This window comes from Carlito syrichta, unplaced genomic scaffold, assembly GCF_000164805.1.
Source record: "Carlito syrichta isolate Samal-C Ts95f unplaced genomic scaffold, Tarsius_syrichta-2.0.1 Scaffold287740, whole genome shotgun sequence".
Lineage (NCBI taxonomy): Eukaryota > Metazoa > Chordata > Mammalia > Primates > Tarsiidae > Carlito > Carlito syrichta.
The window spans coordinates 129,070-149,561 of NW_007231836.1; the positions used below are offsets into that span (position 1 = coordinate 129,070).

The 20,492-nt window shown below is 36.2% G+C and overlaps 1 protein-coding gene across 1 annotated transcript in view; it reads left to right on the plus strand.

Moving 5' to 3' along the window:
• Positions 1-20,492, plus strand: part of LOC103254993 (N-deacetylase and N-sulfotransferase 3) — a 192,614-nt gene that overhangs the window by 84,232 nt on the left and 87,890 nt on the right. The window contains exons 5-6 of the mRNA XM_008052968.2: positions 1,447-1,632; positions 14,685-14,813. Of these exons, the coding sequence (XP_008051159.1) occupies positions 1,447-1,632; positions 14,685-14,813 (315 nt within the window). The remainder of the gene's footprint in view (positions 1-1,446; positions 1,633-14,684; positions 14,814-20,492) is intronic.

Genomic DNA, 20,492 nt, shown 5'->3' on the forward strand with positions numbered 1-20,492 from the left:
TTGCATAGTTATGGTAATTTATACAAAGGATGCAAATAAAGTGAAGAGCATCAAACTTTCCCTCTCACACTTCAGAAACACAGGTATGTCCACTGCACCTCCAATACCACCCATTCGCTTTCTCACAAATGCAATGTGGTAGTTGCCACTTTAATGAACAGAGTTTATAAGATGAGAGGAAAAGGGCATTCCATTTGAGGAGAACAATATGTACAGGGTACAGCAATGATATGAAGGAAAACATTAGAAATTGAGGGGAGGATGAGTGCTGATAGGAGATGAGGCTATGTGGGGAGGTTGGGACCAAATTTTGAGGGCTTTTTATGCCTTGTGAAGGAATCTGAATAGGTGCTTAGGTAGTAGCAAACCACTGGAAACCCGTTTTCCTCTGTATTCAGGTACTTCATAGACTTCCTTTTCTTCCTGTTATTATTTAGATTGAAAAATAAAGCTAGCCACATCTCTTACTTTTTCTCATATCCATTCATAGCATATTTCTACAACTGAATTCATTGAACAACCCAATGCTATGGTTCAGTGTATGTGAAATTGCTCTTTGGCATGAAGAAAGCCATGACTAATTCAAAAGAAGCCAATTTCAGTGGAACTTTTGAAGACTTTTTGAAGCAATTGAAAAATAAAAACAGAAAAATAAAATTTCATTCAGGAGAAAAAAATGCATGTCAACTACTTAAAGCCATGGGTGCTCTTTCTCTAAAAGACATCCCCCCCCCCGGGGCAATTTTCCTCTATGCCTAGTATTAACTGAACTTGTTTTATGTACAAGAGCCTGACTTCAAATCAACTAGTTTCCCAGAATATTTGGCTCTTTTAGTACCCTCTGCTTTTACTATTTTTTTTCACTATTTCTACTTCAAAGAAAATTTGCTCTGTACAATTTTACCACATTATCCAGTCAAAAGTGTGTTCTTCTCCCAAGGCAAGAAGCATTGTCTGTTACTGAAGCTCACATGCTGAGGGACCAACAGAAATGTGGCAAACTTAGTAGAAACTGTACAAGAGACAAAATAGAATTCTGTCAGCAGACCTAATGAACTTGGAATGTGTTCTATCTCTCTAATAAATACTGGCTTTATTATGTTCTTAAAGTTGTCTGTAAAGTGTTTGTCATTTTACTTGTTGAAGTTGTGAGCAACAAGAAAACAGGTGGCTATGACAAGGATGTGCTAAATGGAAACTCTTTCAAATTGTTCATTAAATCACTAATTCTGTCCCACCACCTCTCAAATGCAAATGTATCATCATCAAGACTGGTGGAATGGCTAGCAGGCTTTATGAAATCTAGAGGGCTCAATATGTATGTTTAATTCTACCATACAATTATGCAATAAACAAATGTATTTATAGTACATTTGAAAATCCTAGGGTAGAAATAGGGTCAAGATAAATCTTTGCAAATTCTAATTAACATTTGCTTGGTCTTAGGAGCACAGCATTCCTACGGACATGGGCTATGCAGTGGCTCCTCACCATTCGGGCGTCTACCCTGTACATGTTCAGCTTTACGAGGCCTGGAAGAAGGTTTGGAACATTAAAATCACCAGCACTGAAGAATACCCACATCTGAAACCAGCTAGATACCGGAGGGGCTTTATCCACAAAAACATCATGGTGAGCTTCCTCCGGTATGCATAGGGTACACAATTAATTCTGGCAGATTTACATTTCTCAGTTGAAGAAAGGAAAATAGAGAAGAAAATATGAAAAGCATAACTGTAGGAAAAGCTTCATGCTGCAGGAAGCATGGGTGTTTTAGTTAAAATCAGTGTTTAATTCTTTACATATACTAAAAAATGTTTTTGTCACTGACATTACTACTGGTAAGCAGGCACTGATGTTAAAACACTAAGAAAATAATATATCAAATTTGCAGATAATTTTTAGTAGTCATCATTTCTTCAAAAGTTACTTACTATGTAAAATTAATACCAACTCTCTTTATATTAACCATGCTGCTCTTCTATAAGCCAAACTGTGATCTTCTCATTACCATATAACATATAAATATATAACATACAGAGCATAATTAAATCATTTATATACATTGTCTAATTCTACCCGGGGTTTCTGTTTTGTTTTGTTTTTTAAATGGTGGCAAATATGTGTATTACCAAAATATATTACTACTTCCCAAAGTAAGTAGTTAAATCCTAATTTTTTCCAAATCAGAAATTTCCCAAATCATAAAAAGTACTGGTAAAGCTGGAAATAAGCCTCCTAATTTAGAAATCACACACTGGGAAGGAACACCATGAAAAAGAACATTATGTGATGAGCCACCATAACAATCTGTCAACTGATATGTCTGAAGAGATGTCTACCCTCTAGAATTAAGTGTAACATTTCTTTTCAGACAGTTTTCTAATGTCTGCAAAATTAGAGTAGATAATGACATTTAACTTGTATCAACTCCCATCTTGACTTTTCCCTCAGTAAAAACTGTTGTAAATGCTAGATGAGACATAATGAACACATTTTATCCCAGTCTGCCCTTCCCCTACACTGAAAACTGAACTTACTGTGCCTTAAGCTACCAGCCTTCTGACCAAGGAGTTTAGAAGATCTGGGTTATGTTTTTCATTTCTCTGAATACATTTTATCTATATTATAAATGCAAGAATCCTGCAGGTAATCACGTTTTATCAGATTTCCTATTTTGATGGAAATGTCCCTGTGGGTCTACTTTTGCAGCAGTTCATGTAAACCCTCTATATTTGGTTTGTGTGTTCCTGGATAAAAATTTCCAAGTGGAAAATATCCAACAGACAGGTGGTTACACAATAAGAGAGAAAGAAGACAGGGCTAGGAGACATCCAAATAAGAAGCAAGCTGAGAACCCAAGGACCAAAATTCCCTCCTAGGAAGAGATTGCAAAGAAAAAGGAGGGAAACAGAAGGATGAGCCTTAGATCATGCTCATATTTTGTTGTATGTATGAAGGAAATCATTTTTGGTGATCCGTTCATAAATAGAACTCAGAACACCTAATTGTCCTCCCTCCACACCAGCTATCCTTAATTCAGTTCTGTAATTCAAACATTACACTGACCCCCCACCACCACCACTTCCAATCAATCTCCACATTCCATCAGTAGTACCTTTATATCATTTTATTTTATTTTCCACAGCCACCATCTGAATTCACTGCCTTGATTCTTATGTTTTAATTGTGGTGCTGGGTCCTACTTTGTCTATTTACAGCTCCCATCCACCCACTACTTCAGTCTATCACAGCCAGCCTTTTAGTCTTTCTAAAATGCTGTCTTCATCCTGGTCTTCCTAGCATTGCTTAGTTCCAGTTGTTTCCATATCCTTTAATGTGCTCTTCAGGGACTGAAAACAACTGAAGTAAGACTGCATTTCTATCTTCTACTTCCCTGTAGCTCACACGAACTCACTCCAACCAAAAAGGTCTAAAATGGTATTGTTGTTTGCATGCCTTTGTCATTCTTTTCATCATAAGTGACTTTCTAACCATTCTCTACCTATTTCTAGTCCCTTTATTCTTCAATATTGGGTTTCATACTTTATGTAATAGAATGTAAATCATGTTGGTATATAACAGCTCAATACCTAACTCATACCTACAGCGATCTTAGTTTCCTCTGAATCCTGTAACAGATCATTTTGTAATTCCATTAGGAACATAAAAGTCAACTACATTTCAAGGTAATGTAATTACCAGAGTTTCTAGACCTCTAGTTTTATTGAATTTTCAACTGGAAAATTTGTATCTTTAGTTAGTAAAGAACTGATGAAAAGCTAGGACTCTAACCCCTGGTTGTTAAATGTGACTCTTTGGAGAAAGCCAGTAACCTCTTAGGAATTATACTACCCACCTGAAGATGTACTTACTATTTTTAATGGAAATGCCCATTGGTAGGTTGCTGAAAAATCTCTTTACTGGTGGTCTTTACTGGTAGCCTCAGAAGTATTTGTTGGCTGTTGCTTCTGATTGCAACATTAGATACAAGATATTGGCTTCAGGTTTCACTGGCTAATATTATTGTTGACTATGGCTTTCATAACCATCTCCTAGTTACTGTCAGTAGCTATAAGGTTTCCAAGGTTTCAGCAGTGTCTCAAAGTTTGAGTTTTTGACAGTGTTACATTCCCAGAAGTAAGTCTAGAGGGCAGTTCACCACAAAGTACCTTTCATTCCTTCTCTATTGTAAATGCTAGATGAGACATAATGACCACATTTTATCCCAGTCTTTCATTCCTTCTCTAGCTTAAAAAGCTGCTTCAAGGAACATGTTCATCTTTCTGTAGCACTGCGTTTAAGAAGCAAGGCAGGGGAATATGACCCGTATCATGCTCTTGGTGATCTCCTTAAACTCCTGTGATGGTCCCCTGACTCTCCAAGCGTTATTGGAGATGATCATACTGTCAACAGGAGTAGCTTCCCCCAGAGTCTAAGGTAAAGCCTGGCACTTCCTCCTCACTGTGTTCAAACTCAGATAATTTGAGAAATAGACAAAACTCAAATTTTCACACTTTGCATAGAATCAGCTGGGCAACCAAGTCCAAGAATGGCTCTGTATATATTCCATAATTTTCCAAGCTAGATATTTGAACTGAGTCCTAAAAGCGATTCAGTCAGAGTCACTTATTTTTTTTCAATAGCTTTAGAGGACACGAATAATTTTTGATCTGGGCTTTAAGTGTACTCTCCAGTCCCATTTGTGTACATTGGACCTGATAGATTCTTTCATTCCTCTATCTTTTCCTCCAGTGTCCATTATTCCATTCTCTATGTCTTTGCAGATCCTTAGTGAGAACATGCAGTGTCTGGTTTTCTGTTTCTGCATAGTTCACTTAGGATGATGGTCTCCAGTTCCATCCAGGTTGCTGCAAAAGACATTATTTTATCCTTTTTGATAGCTGAATAGTATTCTATAGTACACACACACACACACACACACACACACACACACACACACACACACACACACATATACCAAGTTTTTATTATCCATTGATCATCCATTGAGGCTGATTCCACATCTTTGCAATTGTGAGTTGTGCTAGAATGAACATGCGGATGCAGGTATCTTTTTCATATAATAAACTCTGTTCCTTTGGGTAGATACCTAGTAATGGAATTGCTGGCTCAAATAGTAGATCTACTTTTAGTTGTTTGAGAAATATCCATACCGCTTTCCACCAATAGTATATATGTATTCCCTTCTCTCTGTATCCATGTCAACATCTATTGTTTTTGATATTTTGAATCATTTTGACTGGTATAAGATGGTATTTCATTGTGGTTTTGATTTGCATTTCCCTGACAATTAGTGATGTTGAGCTTTTTCATATATTTCTTGGTCATTTGTATATCTTCTTTTGAGAAATGTCTGTTCATGTCATTTGCTCACCTTTGGGTTATTTGCTTTATTCTTGTTGATTTGTTTGTGTTCTTTGTAGATGTGGATTCTAGATATGAGTGATTTGTCAGATGTATAGTTTGTGAATATCTTCTCCCATTCTGTAGGTTGCCTACTTGCTCTGTTGATTATTTCTTTTGCTGTGAAGAAGTTTTTTAGTATAATTAAGTCCCATTTACTTACTTTTTGTTTTTATTACATTTACTTTTGGGTTTTAGCCATAAACTGTTTGCCTAGGCCAATGTCCAGAAAAGTTTTTCCTAGGTTTTCTTTATGGTTTCAGGTCTGATGTTTAAGTCTTTAGCCTATCTTTAGTTAATTGTTGTATATGAGGAAAGATAGGGATCGAGTTTCATTTTTCTGCATGTAGTTACTCAGTTTTCTTAGGACCTTTTGTTAAATAGGGTGTCCTCTCCCCAGTATATGTTTTTGCCTGCTTTGTTGAAGATCAGTTAGTTGGAGATATTTGGTTTATATCTGGATTCTCTATTTTGTTCCATTGATCAATGTGTCTGTTCCTGTACCAGTACCATTCTGCTTTGGTTACTACAGGCCTGTAGTATAATTTCAAGTCAAACAGTGCGATGCCTCCATCTTTGTTCTTTTTACTTAGGATTGTTTTGGCTATTTGGGGTTTTTTTGGTTGGTGCTGGTGGTGATGGTTTTTATTTTATTTTTTATTTTTTGATTCCATATGAATTTTAGGGTTGTTTTTTCTAATTCTGTGAAAAATGATGTTGGTAGTTTTAGAGAGATTGCATTGGATCTGTATATCACTTTATATGGTCATACTTCCAATCCATGAGCATGGGATGTTTCTCCATTTGTTTATGTTTTCTACAGGTTCTTTCATCAGTTTTGTAGTTTTTCCTTGTAGAGATCTTTTAACTTCCTTGGTTAAATATATTCCTAGGTATTTTAGCTTTTTTGGCTGCTATTGTAAATGGAAACTGATTTGATTCTCAGTTTGTTTGCTATTGGTGGACAGCTGTACCACAGATTTGTGTGTGTTGATTTTATATACTGAAACTTTACCAAATTAATTTACCAAGTCCAGGAGTCTTTTGGAGGAGTATTTGGAATCATATCATTGGCATACAAAGATAGTTTGATTTCTTCTTTTCCAGTTTGGACACCTTTTATGTCTTTTTCTTGCCTGATTGTTTTGTCTAGGACTTCTAGTACTATGTAAAATAGGAAGTAGAAGTGGGCATCCTTGCTTTGTTCCAGTCCTGAGGGGAAATGTGTTCAACTTTCTTCTGCTTAGGATAACATTAGCTGTGGGTTTGTCATATATAGCTTTTATTATTTTGAGAAATGTTCCCTCTGCGCCTATTTTGCTGAGGGATGCTAGACTTTACCAAGTGCTTTTTCTGTGTCTATTGAAATTATCATATGATTTTTGCTTTTAATTCTGTTTATGTGGTGGATCATGTTTATGACTTGTATAAGTTGAACCACCCTTGCATCCCTAGGATGAAGCTCACTTGGTCATGGTGTATTTTTTATTGCTTTAAAGTGCTGTTGATTCACTTTGCCGGTATTTTGTTGAGGACTTTTGTGTCTGTGTTCATAAGGGATATTACATTACAGTTTTCATTATTTATTGTGTCTTTTCCTGGCTTTGGTATCCGAGTAATACTGGCCTCATAGAATGAGTTAAGGAGGATTCCCTTCTCTTCCGTCTTGTGGAATAGCTTCAGCAAAATTGGTTCCAGTTTTTCTTTAAATGTCTGGTAGAATTCAGCTATGAGTCCATCAGCTCTTGAACTTTTTTTGTTGAGAGATTTCTAATTACTGTTTCAATCTTGCTACTTCTTGTTGGTCTGTTTAGGGTTTCTGTTCCTTTCTTATTCAAGGTTGTAGTTTGTATGTTTCCAAGAATTTATCATTTCCTCTAGATTGTCCAGTTTGTTTGTATAGAGGTATTCATAATAGTCTCAAATAATCTTTTGATTTCTGTTACATCATTTGTAATGTCTCTATCTTCAGTTCTGATTGAGTTAATTTGAATTTTCTCTCTTCATGTCTTAATTACTCTAGCTAGTGGTCTATCAATTTTGGTTATCTTTTCAAAGGACCCAATTTTTGTTTCACTGATCCTTTGTGTTTTGTTTCAATTTCATTTAGTTCTGTTCTGATCTTTCATACTTCTTTTCTTATGCTAAATTTGTGCTTGGTTTGTTCATGTTTTTCTATTTCCTTGAGGTGTGATATAGACTTATTTACAATCTTTCATTCTTATTAATGTAGGCCTTAAGCATTATAAATTTTCCTCTGAGCACAGTCTTGGCTGTCCCAGAGGTTTTGTTAACATTTGTTTGGAGGAATTGTTTAATTTCCATCTTGATTTTATTGTTAACCCAAGAATCATTCAGAAGCATATTGTTTAACTTTCATGTTTTTGTTTGTATTTGTGAGTTTTTCTTAGAGTTAATTTCTAGTTTTATTCCACGTAGTCTGAAAAGTGCTTGGTATGATTTCAATTTTTATGATTTATTTAAGGCTTGATTTGTGGTCTATCATATGGTCTGTCTTGGAAAATGTTCCATATGCTGATGATAAAAATATATAATCTCTACTTTTGGGGTGGAAGGTTTTGTAGATGTCTGTTAGTTCCTTGGCTCTAGGGATCAATTTAACTCCAATGTTTCTTTTTGACTTGCTTCCTTGATGATCTGTCTATTGCTATCAGTGGGGTGTTGACGTCTCCCACTATTATTGTATTGTCTCTTTTTTTAGGTCTAGTAGAATTTGTTTTATAAAGTTGGGGGCTCTCGTATTAGGTGCATATATATTTAAAATTGTTACATCTTCTCATTGGATTGATCCCTTTATCATTATTTAATAACCATCTTTGTCTCCTTTTTTTTACTGTTATTAATTGAAAGTTTATTTTATAAGAAATGAGAATATTTACATCTGCTCAATTTTGGTGTCCATTTGCCTGGAATATTTTTCCCCACCCTTTTACCTTGAGTCTACAGGGACTATTGGAGGCAGCAGATATTTGGGTTATGTTTTTTAATCCATTATTTCACTCTGTATCTTTTAGTAGGGTATTGAGACCATTTATGTTCAAAGTTAATAATAATATATAAGGAATTATTCCATTCATCATACTGATTGCTATCTGATTGTGTTAGTTATTCGTTTATACTCTCTATTGTACTGGTGGGCATAAGGTCTATGAGCTTCATGATTTCCAGGGATTTTTTTATTGGTGTATTTTGACCTTTTGTTTCAGTATTTGGCACTTCTTTGAGTAGTTTTTTGTTGTGTTTGTTTGTTGAGTTTAGTTTATTATAAAGATGTGGAGTACAGGTCAGAATCAGGTACATGAATGGTTTACAAACAGGTGAAGTTTGGTCCTCCATCTGGTCCTAACTTCACATGGTTTAGGATCCAGTACCCTTAGTGAGGTTATGTGCCCCACCTGCCCTCCTCTGGCAATGTCCCACTACTACTGATCCCTTTCTTCTAGTATTGTAATAAATGTTCAGGACCTACTTATAAGTGAGAACATGTGGTATTCAGTTCTTTGTTTCTCTGGTAGATCACTGAGTATGATAGACTCTAAATCCATCCAAGTTGCTGTGAAGTCCTTAATTTTGTTCTTTATGACTGTGTAATACTCCATTGTGTATATGTACCACATTTTCTTTATCCAGGCCACTTACAATGGGCAGTACGGTTGGTTCATGTTTTTGCTATTGTGAAAAGTGCAGTAATGAACCTGTGTGTGCAGGTGTCTTTTTTATAGAACTATTTGTGTTCCTCTGAGTATATTCCCAGGAGAGGGATTGCTGGGTCATATGGAAGGTCAATTTCTAGTTCTTTTTAAAATCACCACACTATTATCTGTAGAGATTGTACTAGTTTGCACTCCTACCAACAGTGTAGAAGCATTTCCTTTTCTCCGCACCCACACCAGCATCTGTTGTTTTTTGACTTATTGGTGATGGCCATAATTACTGGTATTGGGTAGTATCTCAAAGATTTTGATTTGCATTTATCTGATGATTAGTGAGGCTAAGCATGTTTTTATATGTATGTTGGCTGTTCATATGTCTTCTTTTGAGAAGTGTCTATTCATGTCTTTTGTCCACTTTTTTATAGGACTATTTGTTTTTTTTTCCTTTTGGCTCATTTGAGTTACTTGTAGATCCTGGATGTTAGGCCTTTGCCAGATATAGAGTTGAAAAATATTTTTTCCCATTCTGTGGGCTGTCTCCCCGCTTTCTTCATGGTTTCTTTTGCTTTGCAAAAGATTTTCAATTTGCTGAGGTCCCAATTGTCTATCTTATCTCTTATGGCATGGGCTTTTGGGGTTATGATGAAGAATTTGTTGCCTATTCCAGTATGCAAATGCATATCTCCTGCATTTTCTAAGATTCTTATAGTTTGAGGTTTTACATTTAGGTCTTTGATCCATTTAGAATTGATTTGTGTGTGTGGTGATAAGTAGGGGTCCTGTTTCAATCTCCTGCATGTGGTCAGCCAGTTTTTCCAGCACCATTTACTGAATAGGGCTCTTCTCTCCCAAGTGGTTGTTGTTGGTGGCTTTGTTGAAGATGAGTTGGTTGAGAAATTAAGGTTTTGCTTCCGGAATCTCTATCCTGTTTCATTCATCTGTATGCCTGTTCTTGTACCAATATCAGGCTGTTTTATTATAGTCTTATAATAAGGTTTAAAGTCTGGAAGTGTGATTCCTCCTGCTTTGTTTCTTTTGCTGAGGATTGTTTAAGCTATTTGTGGTCTTTTTTGTTTCCATATGAATTTCTGTATTGTTGTTTCTAGATATGAGAAGAATGATATTGGTAATTTAATGGATAATCCATCAAATCTGTAGATTACCTTGGGTAGGATGGCCATCTTAACAAGATTGATTCTTCCAATCCATGAGCATAGAATATTTTTCCACTTATGTCTTATTTGATTTCTTTGAGCAATGTTTTGCAGTTTTCATTATAAAGGTCTTTCACTTCTTTGGTTAGGAAGATGCTGAGTGATTTTATTTTTTTTGTGGCTATTGTGAATGGGGTTGTTCTTTTTATTTGGTTCTCCATCTGTTTGTTGGTGGTGTATAAAAATGAAACTGCCTTTTGCACATTGATTTTTGTACCCTGAGATTTTGTCTGAGTTCTTTATCAGTGCTAGGAGGTTTTAGACCGATTCTCTTGAGTTTTCAAGATATAGGATCATATCGTCTGCAAAGAGGGATAGCTTAACTTTCTCTTTTCCTGTTTGGATACCCCTGACTTCCTTTTCTTGCCTGATTGCTCTAGCTAGGACTTCCAATGCTATGTTGAATCGGATGGGTGAGAGTGGGCAACCTTGTCTCATTCTGGTTTTCAGAGGGAAATGCTTCCAACTTTTGTCCATTGAGCAGTATATTGGCTATGGGTTTATTATAGATGGCTTTTACTGTTTTCAGAAATGTTCTTTCTGTGCCTAGATGTCCAATGACTCTTTCTGGGGGTTCACTGAGCTTCTTTTATCTGGATGGTTAGATCTCTGGCAAGGCCAGGAAAATTTTCCTCTGTATTCTCTCAAATAGGCTTCTAAACTGGTTGCCTTCTCTTCCTTCTCAGGAACACTTATGATTCGTAGATTTGGACATTTTACATAATTCCTTATTTACTAGAAATTTTGTTCCACTTTTTAAAATTCTTTTTTCTTTATTGTTGTCTGCTTGAATTAATGCAAAATCTTTATCTTCAATTTCTGAGATCCTTTATTCTGCTTGTTCTAGTCGCCTGTTAAAACTTTTCACAGCCGGGCTCAGTGGCTCAGCGGCTCAGCCTGTAATCCCGCACATTGGGAGGCTGAGGTGAGTGGATTGCCTGAGCCCGCGGGTTCAAGACCCGCCTGGGCAACTTGGTGAGACCTCATCTCTACAATAAATCAAAAATTAGTCCAGCGTGGTAGCCTTCCAAGTAGTTCCAGCTACTTGGAAGGCTGAGGCAGAAGGATTGCTGGAGCCCAGCAGGTCGAGGCTGCGGTGGCCGGCACTCCAGTCTGGGCGACAGAGGGAGACTCCAACTAAAAAAAAAAAAAAAAATACTTTTCACCTTCTAAAAAAAACAAACAAACAAACAAAAAATTTTCACTTTCATTTCTAGAATTTCGGTTTGTTTTTGTTTTGTCTTTGATGTCTATCTCTTTGGAGAATTTCTCATTCATATACTGTGTAGGTTTGGGGGGATTTTTTTGGCTTTTGTTTTTTTTAATTTAGTTTTCAGTTTTCTTCTGAAGCTCATTGCTCAATTTTATAATCAACCTTTTAAATTCAGTTTGTGAAATTTCAAAGGTTTTGTTTTGGTTATACTTCATTGCTGAAGAGTTGGTGGGTCTTGTGGTGTTGGAGAACTCTGTCTTTTCATATTGTCAGAATTATTTTTCTGGTTCCTTTTCATTTGAGCAGACTAATTGTTCTTATTTGAGGTTGGCAGGGGGCTGACATAGGCACTGTAGGGTTCCCTTGGTTATATATAGCCTTGGTGTAGCGAATTTCTCAATTGCTAACTGTCGCAGTCCTGTACTAGGTACCTGCACTGGCTTATGGCTTCCTGAATGACTAGAATGACCTGAAAAGTGGTGATAGCTGGGGTCTGGGATTAGACCTTCCCCAAATCTATGGTATTATATCCAATGTGGTGGACTATGCTGTTGACCTTTGGTTAGGAGGTGGCACTTGTGGGAGAAAGCTAATTGCATTGGTTGCTGTGGAGTTTCTCCTTGGTGTGTGTTGCTCCAAGAAAGTGCTCAGCCAACCTAAGTGGAAGGGTGAGCTATTGGGTTCCCAAGTTCTATGTCTGTTTTGAGTCTCTGAGGGGGGTTTTGGTGAAAAGAGGCCCAGCCACCCCCTATTGCATGCTCCTGGACACCCTAGTGGGGATTAGGAGGGAGTACCAGGACAGACACAAAAGAGTTTACATGGGGAGTGACACCTTATTATGTAACAAGTTCTACCCAGCTATGACTTTAGTCTCAGGTAGTTTACAATCTGAATGTCAAAGTACAACCAACCTCAGGGGCTCAGGTATTTTGGAGCCTACCCCATTCAGAAACTCACTGCCTTGCAGAGTTTGCCCTTGGGGCCCATTCCTTCCCAGGCTGACTAGAAAGTAACCAAGCAATGGTTGAGTTCCTGGGCTGTGGGGCTGGTGCTGCACCACTCTATGGAGTATGGCTGTGAGAAAGGCAGCTTCCCATGAGCAACTGGAGTCCCACAAGGCTTGGGGGCCCACCATGTCCATAGCAGGAGCACAGAACTCCTATGGAGTTTGCCCCTGGGGCCTGTCCCCTCCCAGGCCAGCTAGAAAGCAGCTGCAGTGCAAGATTTTAATTAAGGTATTGGAAAATCTATTGGGGTTTTATGCTGATAATTCTGCAAGTGCTAGAAAATTCTCTGTGACAAAAAATGAAAGACCCCAAGGCAGAGCAACAAGAAATTTCATAACACTGAAAATCTTATAAGTGTATAGAGAAAGAAAGATATTCAAGGGTCATGAAGTCCACATACTTTTGAAATATAACATGAACCTGGCATTTAGCACGTGAGCATTTTTATTATTTAGCTTTTGGATCTTTATTCTTACCTGATATATCTCAAATTCTTTAAGAGTAAAAAACATATATCTTTGTATTCTTCCAAATAGACTAACTTGGAAATAGCATATGACACTAGCTTACTAACATGGAACTAATTCTATGCTATAGGTTGGCATAACGCTCATAGCCACTGCCACTAGCATGGAATAGAGTTCAGAATAAGTATTTGTTAAATAAATTAATAAATGTTATATAAAGCATTACTTCACATGCTTTCTAGATTCTATTACTTATTTCCAAAAAATTACATTTATAATAATTATTAGGAAATAGGTTTAATTCTGTTAGGATGCATTTAGTTATTTGTCATCGATTTTGTACATAGCATATGAGAATGCATAATGCTTTTAAACATAGATATCACCAGAGCTAATACTCTGTGCTTTGAACTGAAATTCTTCTAACAATTTCAGCAGGATAAAATAACTTCCAGGAATATAACTTTTACTGACCTACCAAAATAAATAGGATATATAGAGTTTTGATTTATGATTGAACTGAGTGATATTATCTAAGAAAGCATTCCAAGGACTAGATTAAAATGTATTATAATACATATTCAAGCTTAAAAGAAAGAACTTTTAAGTTTGCAAAACATGGGAAGTGCTGGACAGGTAATATTTTAAAAGCATTTACTGAACCAAATGTACTTTAAGAGTCAAGACAGAAAAAAATGAACATTGATTTGCTTAAAACAATAGGCAGAAGACCTGCCTTTATAAGATACCATAACATTTGTAGCTCTCTGAAATATGTTCACCAATTTTCTGCTACTTCAAGTATATAGTGAAAACACAGGTCACCATGAAGTCATTAAATAAGATTTAGCTAAAGACTTAATCATCTTACACAACTTTAGTTCATACTTTCTTTTATAATTGCATTGATATTTTTACCAGGGAAGCTGTACAAATTTGAAAAAGCATCATTATGAGTGTGTATAATTGAAGCAAATAATCACTTTCATATACAAAGATTGAGAAGAAGACCTTTTACTTAGTGACCTTTTGTCATTTTGTTTGTTATACTTTCTAGAAGCTACTAACCAAGAGAATAATCTCTTCCTTTTGGATCTGGCAGACTTCACACATATAATCTGGGGCAGTTACTGCAACCTGCAGTGGTCCTTTAAGATTAGAGCTGATACTGGGATTTGTGTCTCAAATAGTTGTTCTAATTTAAAATGTCACTTCCTAAGAAGCACATAAAGTTGATAATTGACTTCATTTTCTAATGTATGTGTACAATTTGGCAGGAAATACTATTCTTAAAATTTTTGCCTAGAAGGATTACAGTATAGCACAGACCAGTCCAGTGTTTTTTAAGTCTCATTTTTATTTCTTTTTTTAATGTCTTAAGATGCTGAAATATAACAGGCTTTGTAATAGAAGTACTGATTTTGAGATTTAAAACAGATAAGTGGCTAAAATAGTTCAATGATTTCCATTTACAAATTTTTCTCCAACTTTCTTCACTGTCCCTTCAAGTCTAATATCACACTCTCTTTCACAGAGTGTGATGGATTGTTTAGGCCCTAGTTAGAACTGAATAAAACACCAACCTGTATATGATCTTCCATGAGGGGGAAAAAAAAAACTATGTTTCAGCAAGTTAACTGTTTGAAAGGCAATGTTTCCTTACCTGTTCATTTTTCCTCCAGGTTCTTCCAAGACAAACATGTGGGCTTTTCACTCACACAATTTTCTACAAAGAATATCCAGGTGGTCCTAAGGAGCTGGATAAGAGTATCCAAGGAGGTGAACTGTTCTTCACTGTGGTCCTCAACCCAGTAAGTACTTTGTGTTATTCTCCAAATAAATAATGAATAATGATAGGACAGGTGAAAATTACCCTGGCAAAGAGACTAGCCATTGGGCAGTCATCAGTCAAATCAATATGAAGTTCTATCTCTTCGGTAGTAAAAACTAAATGGAATGCTCTAGAAGTGAGGACAAACTAATTCTACAAGTAGCAGTAACATGAGGAATTTATGGCAGAATCAGAGAAGTGCTCCAGAAAATCCTCCTCTGCACTGAAAAACAATCAGAAGTCAGAGTCTTGCTTTTGTGGAGAATGAGATTTTTTTACCTGGAGAACTCTCCTATTTCCACTGAGGATCAGTTTTTTCATTTAGGTGATCATTGCTTCTAATATTCCTTTTATTTTTATTTTTTTCCCTGTTTAATGTGCAAGCAAACTGGTGGAGGAGTTAGTTAAGTAGGTGTAGTCGTATGTTCCACATTGATGTTAGATCTTGCCTTGCTAGGTCACAGGCTGAGGCAGAGTAGCCCTGTTTAATAAGCTGCTCCTTTGCTTCTTAATACGTGTGTGTCATCTTCACAATGAACCATTTGTACGTATTTCTGCTTGAGGCAAATATTACAAAGTTGTCTAGAGAAAGAAGAACTAATTGAAGTAAGCTGTATAAAGAAAAGAAAGGATTTTATTTCCTTTCTGAAAATCACTAACATAAAAAGTAAAGCTAAGTTTATTTACCAGAAGATGTATGGGTTTGCCCGTGGCGTTAGTAATGCTCAAGAAGAAAAAAAAAAGGAATTATTTACAAATGTGAAAATTTATATCAATAAAAAAGTTGGATAAGATAGAGATAAATTAGCCAGGCTCGGTGGCTCAGCCTGTAATCCCGCGCCTTGGGAGACTGAGGTGAGTGAATTGCCTGAGCCCGCGGATTCGAGACCTGCCTGGGCAACTTGGTGAGACCTCATCTCTACAATAAATCAAAAATTAGCCGGGTGTGGTAGCGCGCACCTGTAGTTCCAGCTACTTGGAAGGCTGAGGCGGAAGGATCGCCAGAGCCCAGCAGGTCGAGGCTGCAGTGGTTAAGAGCGGCCACTGCACTCCAGTCTGGGTGACAGAGTGAGACTCCAACTCAAAAAAAAAAAGATAGAGATAAACTGAAAGACCCCTTTCTTAGCCTTAATTTTATAGATCCTGCAAATAAAATTGCAGATTTTTTTTTACCTTCTACTTGTATTCAAGTAGATGTGATCATATTGTTTTCAATTCTACTTGTATTCATCTACGTACCTATTTTTTAGCTCCTAGAAAATGAGATAAAAGTAATAGTAACACATCTTTGTTTTAAATACACAAACTGCATGTGTACTTAAAACTCAGGATGGTTGAGAATAGTGTGATATTTGACCTTTTGGAAGTTTATCAACCTTCAGATCTGAAAAATATAAAAACTTTGATTTATATATCAGAAACAATGTGATTCTCCTAATTTACCTATTCCTTACAAATGGAAGTATCTCTTGAATTACCTAATGCATTTTCTCCTCTTTTTTCTCAATTCACCCAGTATAGTAATACACAGGTAAAAAGAATTTAAAAGATGCCTGATTGTAAGCTAAAGATCAGTTAAAGCACTCTTAAAATGCTAAAATTTTTCTATAATTTTAAGAAACGTTAATCTATCATCTGTAAAATTTTTCATTATCATAGAGCAATAAGACTATGAACAGATAATCATCCATTTGATTCTCTAAACAAACAATTGCTTTGGTGCTTAAGAAGTTCCTGGTAGTGTTGTTATTTTAGAATTTCTAAACCAATTGAGTCTCATTTCACATAGAAGAAATTAAAAATTAACTCATCCATGTATTATGGATCTATACTAAGAATTTCATGATAAGAAATATTATGTTTTCATTAATTAAAATCAAACTTTTTAAAATTTGACAAAAGACATGGCCGGGCTCGGTGGCTTAGCCTGTAATCCCAGCACTTTGGGAGGCCAAGGCGAGTGGATTGCCTGAGACCCCAAGTTCGAGACCCACCCAGGCAATTTGGTGAGACCTCGTCTCTATAATAAATCAAAAACTAGTCGAGTATGGTAGCACACACCTGTAGTTCCGGCTATTTGGAAGGCTGAGGCGGAAGGATCGCCGGAGCCCAGCAGGTCGAGGCTGCGGTGGCCGGGAGCGTGTCACTGCCCTCCAGCCTGGGAGACAGAGTGGGACTCCAACTCAAAAAAAAAAAAAAGACATCTTATAGTAAAGCTTGTGTTAAGTGTGGACACTAGTTGGACTAACTCTTTAACAAACCTTGCTACTTTTCAGGCCTCCATCATTAATATTTTGTGATTTTATTTGTCTTGATGAGGATATTCATAGGAAATAAAGAGAGGTAAAATCTTTACAGAACTCATTCTTTACTGATTCAGAAAATTTTATTAAACAATTACTTTCAGAAAAACATTAGGATTTTAAATAAATGACTAATTTTACCAGATACCATAATAACCATGATAAATTAACTTCATCTGACATAACAGCTCCAATATTGGAAGCAGTTCTGCTTACCTGGAAACATGTGGTTGAGAAATATACACCTAGACTCAGCCCAAGTCTAGGCAGAGGGAAGACAGCCATTATTATTTAGTGATGTTCACCCAGCAGACCAGAGTAAGGAGTGGTGCCATGTTTCCCATGAATTCTCCATTCCAAAATTAAGTGCTTGGATAAAGTTTGTGTTGAAATTAAGAAGGGTTCAGGTGTAGTGGGACATGCTATTAATTTAGCAGATAGCATTCTTTATTAGGTCAGAATGAGATAAGAAAAACTTGATGGAATCAAAGTATACATTAGCTGCAGAAAAGATAAAAATTTTAATTATAGTGGATTTGAAAGATAACCTTTGTCAGTTTAAGTAATACCCCAGGGTTCAGTTAGAAGTGCCATTTTCTGAGAATGCCAAATTAGACTGTCCTTACTGTAAAAAGGTAGATGTGTGTTAGAAACATGGCACTTAAATTCATTCAAATACATTTGAATTGGAATGAAAATAAAAGCAGCCTGCAATTGATGAGATTTTAAGTGGTTTACCATATATCAACATAATATCAAGGTTCTATAATAACTTTTGTCAGTATTGGGGTGAGAGGTGGCTATAATAAGGTGCTTCTCAGAGTTAAACTGGAATAGATCACAGCAAAGATAAAGACTCCTTAAACAGAGCAATTCTCTGGCCTGAAATGTTCTACTGTTACCAAACTATTACTTATTGTGAAAGAAAGAGGTATCAATCAAATGAATTTAATAAAAATAAAGAGTTAGAAAGATGAATGTTAGCACTCTCTGAGAGAGAAAAAAACCTTGGCCATCTCTAAATGAGTATTTCTAGTGTCACAGGCCTGAACACCTCTGATATAGGTTAGATTCAGGAGTTTTGATTAACAGACTTTGAGGTTCAGATTCAGCTGGGAGGTGGACCCAACAGGCTACCTGAACCTGGAACCATTAAGATTTCCATCCTTCTCATTTTACTTTCTCTGATTCTAGACTCAAGCAGTAACTTATTCATTATGGTTTGCTTTCCTATATATATCCTACTTTAGGAAAAGAATATGTTAATCATAGGATTAACTTTGCTGAGGTGTTAAATTGCAATACAATTTTATAAATTTTCTTTCAATTGGTAAATACTTCCCATGTAACCTAACTACAAGAAAGTTCTCTCTAATTGTATAGACAGTAACTATGCAATATTTCAGTTTCTATCTAATTTACAGTTCCTTATTTTAAACTAATAGTTGACATCCTGTTTTCAGTCATTGGTTTCACGGTCTTTGCTAATTGTATTCCACCTCTGAAAATTGTGCCCTCTCTGTCAGTATGTTGAATCAGGTTTTGGAGCCCAACAGGTTGAGGAACAGACCCTGAAGTATTTGTTGATTGATTCAAGACAATAATAAAAGTTACCTTATGTTATATCATGGGAGAGAGCCACTGAACTCCCTGAGAGTCGTTGCTAGCTACACATACACGAGTATGAAATTTCTATACAAACATGTAACACACCTAGACACTAATATTATTGACCAATGAACAGTTCTAGAGAGTATCCTTATATATTTTTTTGATTGTTAGAAAGACTCAACTTACTTTAGTTACCTATATAAAACAATATGTAGAAAGATTCTAAGAACGAAAACTTACAAAGACTTTTAAAAAGAATTCATCGGCAATGACTGCATCGCCCTCTATAAATAAAACCCTATATAATTTATGACATGTATACTTACACAAATGGAACTAGTAAGAGTTCACTGCCCATTTTAACAAGTTTCCAGTTCCACCTTCTTTAGGAAGATGTGACAGTACTTAACTGGTGAGCTGAAAAGGAATGGTTCTGGTTTAGACAGGATTATGCCCCTTGTAGGAGCCATATTATCATCTCAAATGCTCTGAACAAAGATGTCATCTTTTTGCTTCAGTGTTCTTATTTCTAATCACAAGATGTTCTAATTCTTTGCTTATCTTGTTAAATAAACAGATTCTAGGTATTGAGTCATTAACAATTGATCTATGTAGAACACTTCATCTGCCTTTAACGTGTCTGATAATAAAGTCAGTGCTTGCTTTACTTATTAATTCAAAAAAGGAGCATATATTTGCCTACCATGCTTCCTGGGAATACAAGTGAAGCAAATCCCTGACAACACAGCAATATTATATTTCCCTCATCAAACCATTAACCATCCCACAGAACATTAACTATTCCCTTTATGCACACATTTTATTAAATACTTTTTGTCTCTGTTTCTCGATTTGATAAAGCATCCTTCCACCATACTCTCATACCCAAACCCTTGAAAGCTAAATCTACATTGTGTTTCTCTTATTAAAGGAAAAAACATAAACATGAATATGAATAAAGTGAATATCTTAAGCTGGGAGTAACCCATGAGTGGATTACAATTGAAATAAAACAACAGAATATGCACAAGAAGATAGCCTGTATAAATAATTAACCTACATGGAATTTTTCTAAAAAACTATAATTTGCATGTGTGTGTGGTATATGCTTGTCTATAAAATACACCTGAAAGGAAACAACTTTTTGTCCTAATAGAAGGTTTTGTTTCTTTTCTTATTTACTAGTCATAGAAAACATTCTGATAACAGAAAACCCTTTGTTGAAAAATAAATAAACAATAACAATAACTTTTGACAGTAGAATCCCAAACATGCTTAATAATGAGTCCTGCCTGGAACATTTGATTAAGGAAAAAACAAACACACAAACAAACAAAAACCCAGGCAGTGCATCTGTCTCCAGGGAAGAGTTTTGAGACTCTGCAGATTTGCCATGTCCTTCAGGTGTTTCTTATGATCCAGCAAATTTGGAAAATACTGAAGAGGAAGAAACTGCAGACTAAGGATCTAGGTATCAGAATTGAAAATGGCCCAAATCTGCAGTGGGACTTAACCAATAAGAATTAATATTTGGCTGGACTCGGTGGCTCAGCCTGTAATCCCGCGCCTTTGGGAGGCTGAGGTGAGTGGATTGCTTGAGCTCGCAGGTTCGAGACCCGCCTGGGCAGCGAGACCTCATCTCTACAATAAATCAAAAAATCAGCTGGGCATGGTAGCACATGCCTGTAATTCCAGCTACTTAGAAGACTGAGGTGGAAGGATTGCCGGAGCCCAGCAGGTCGAGG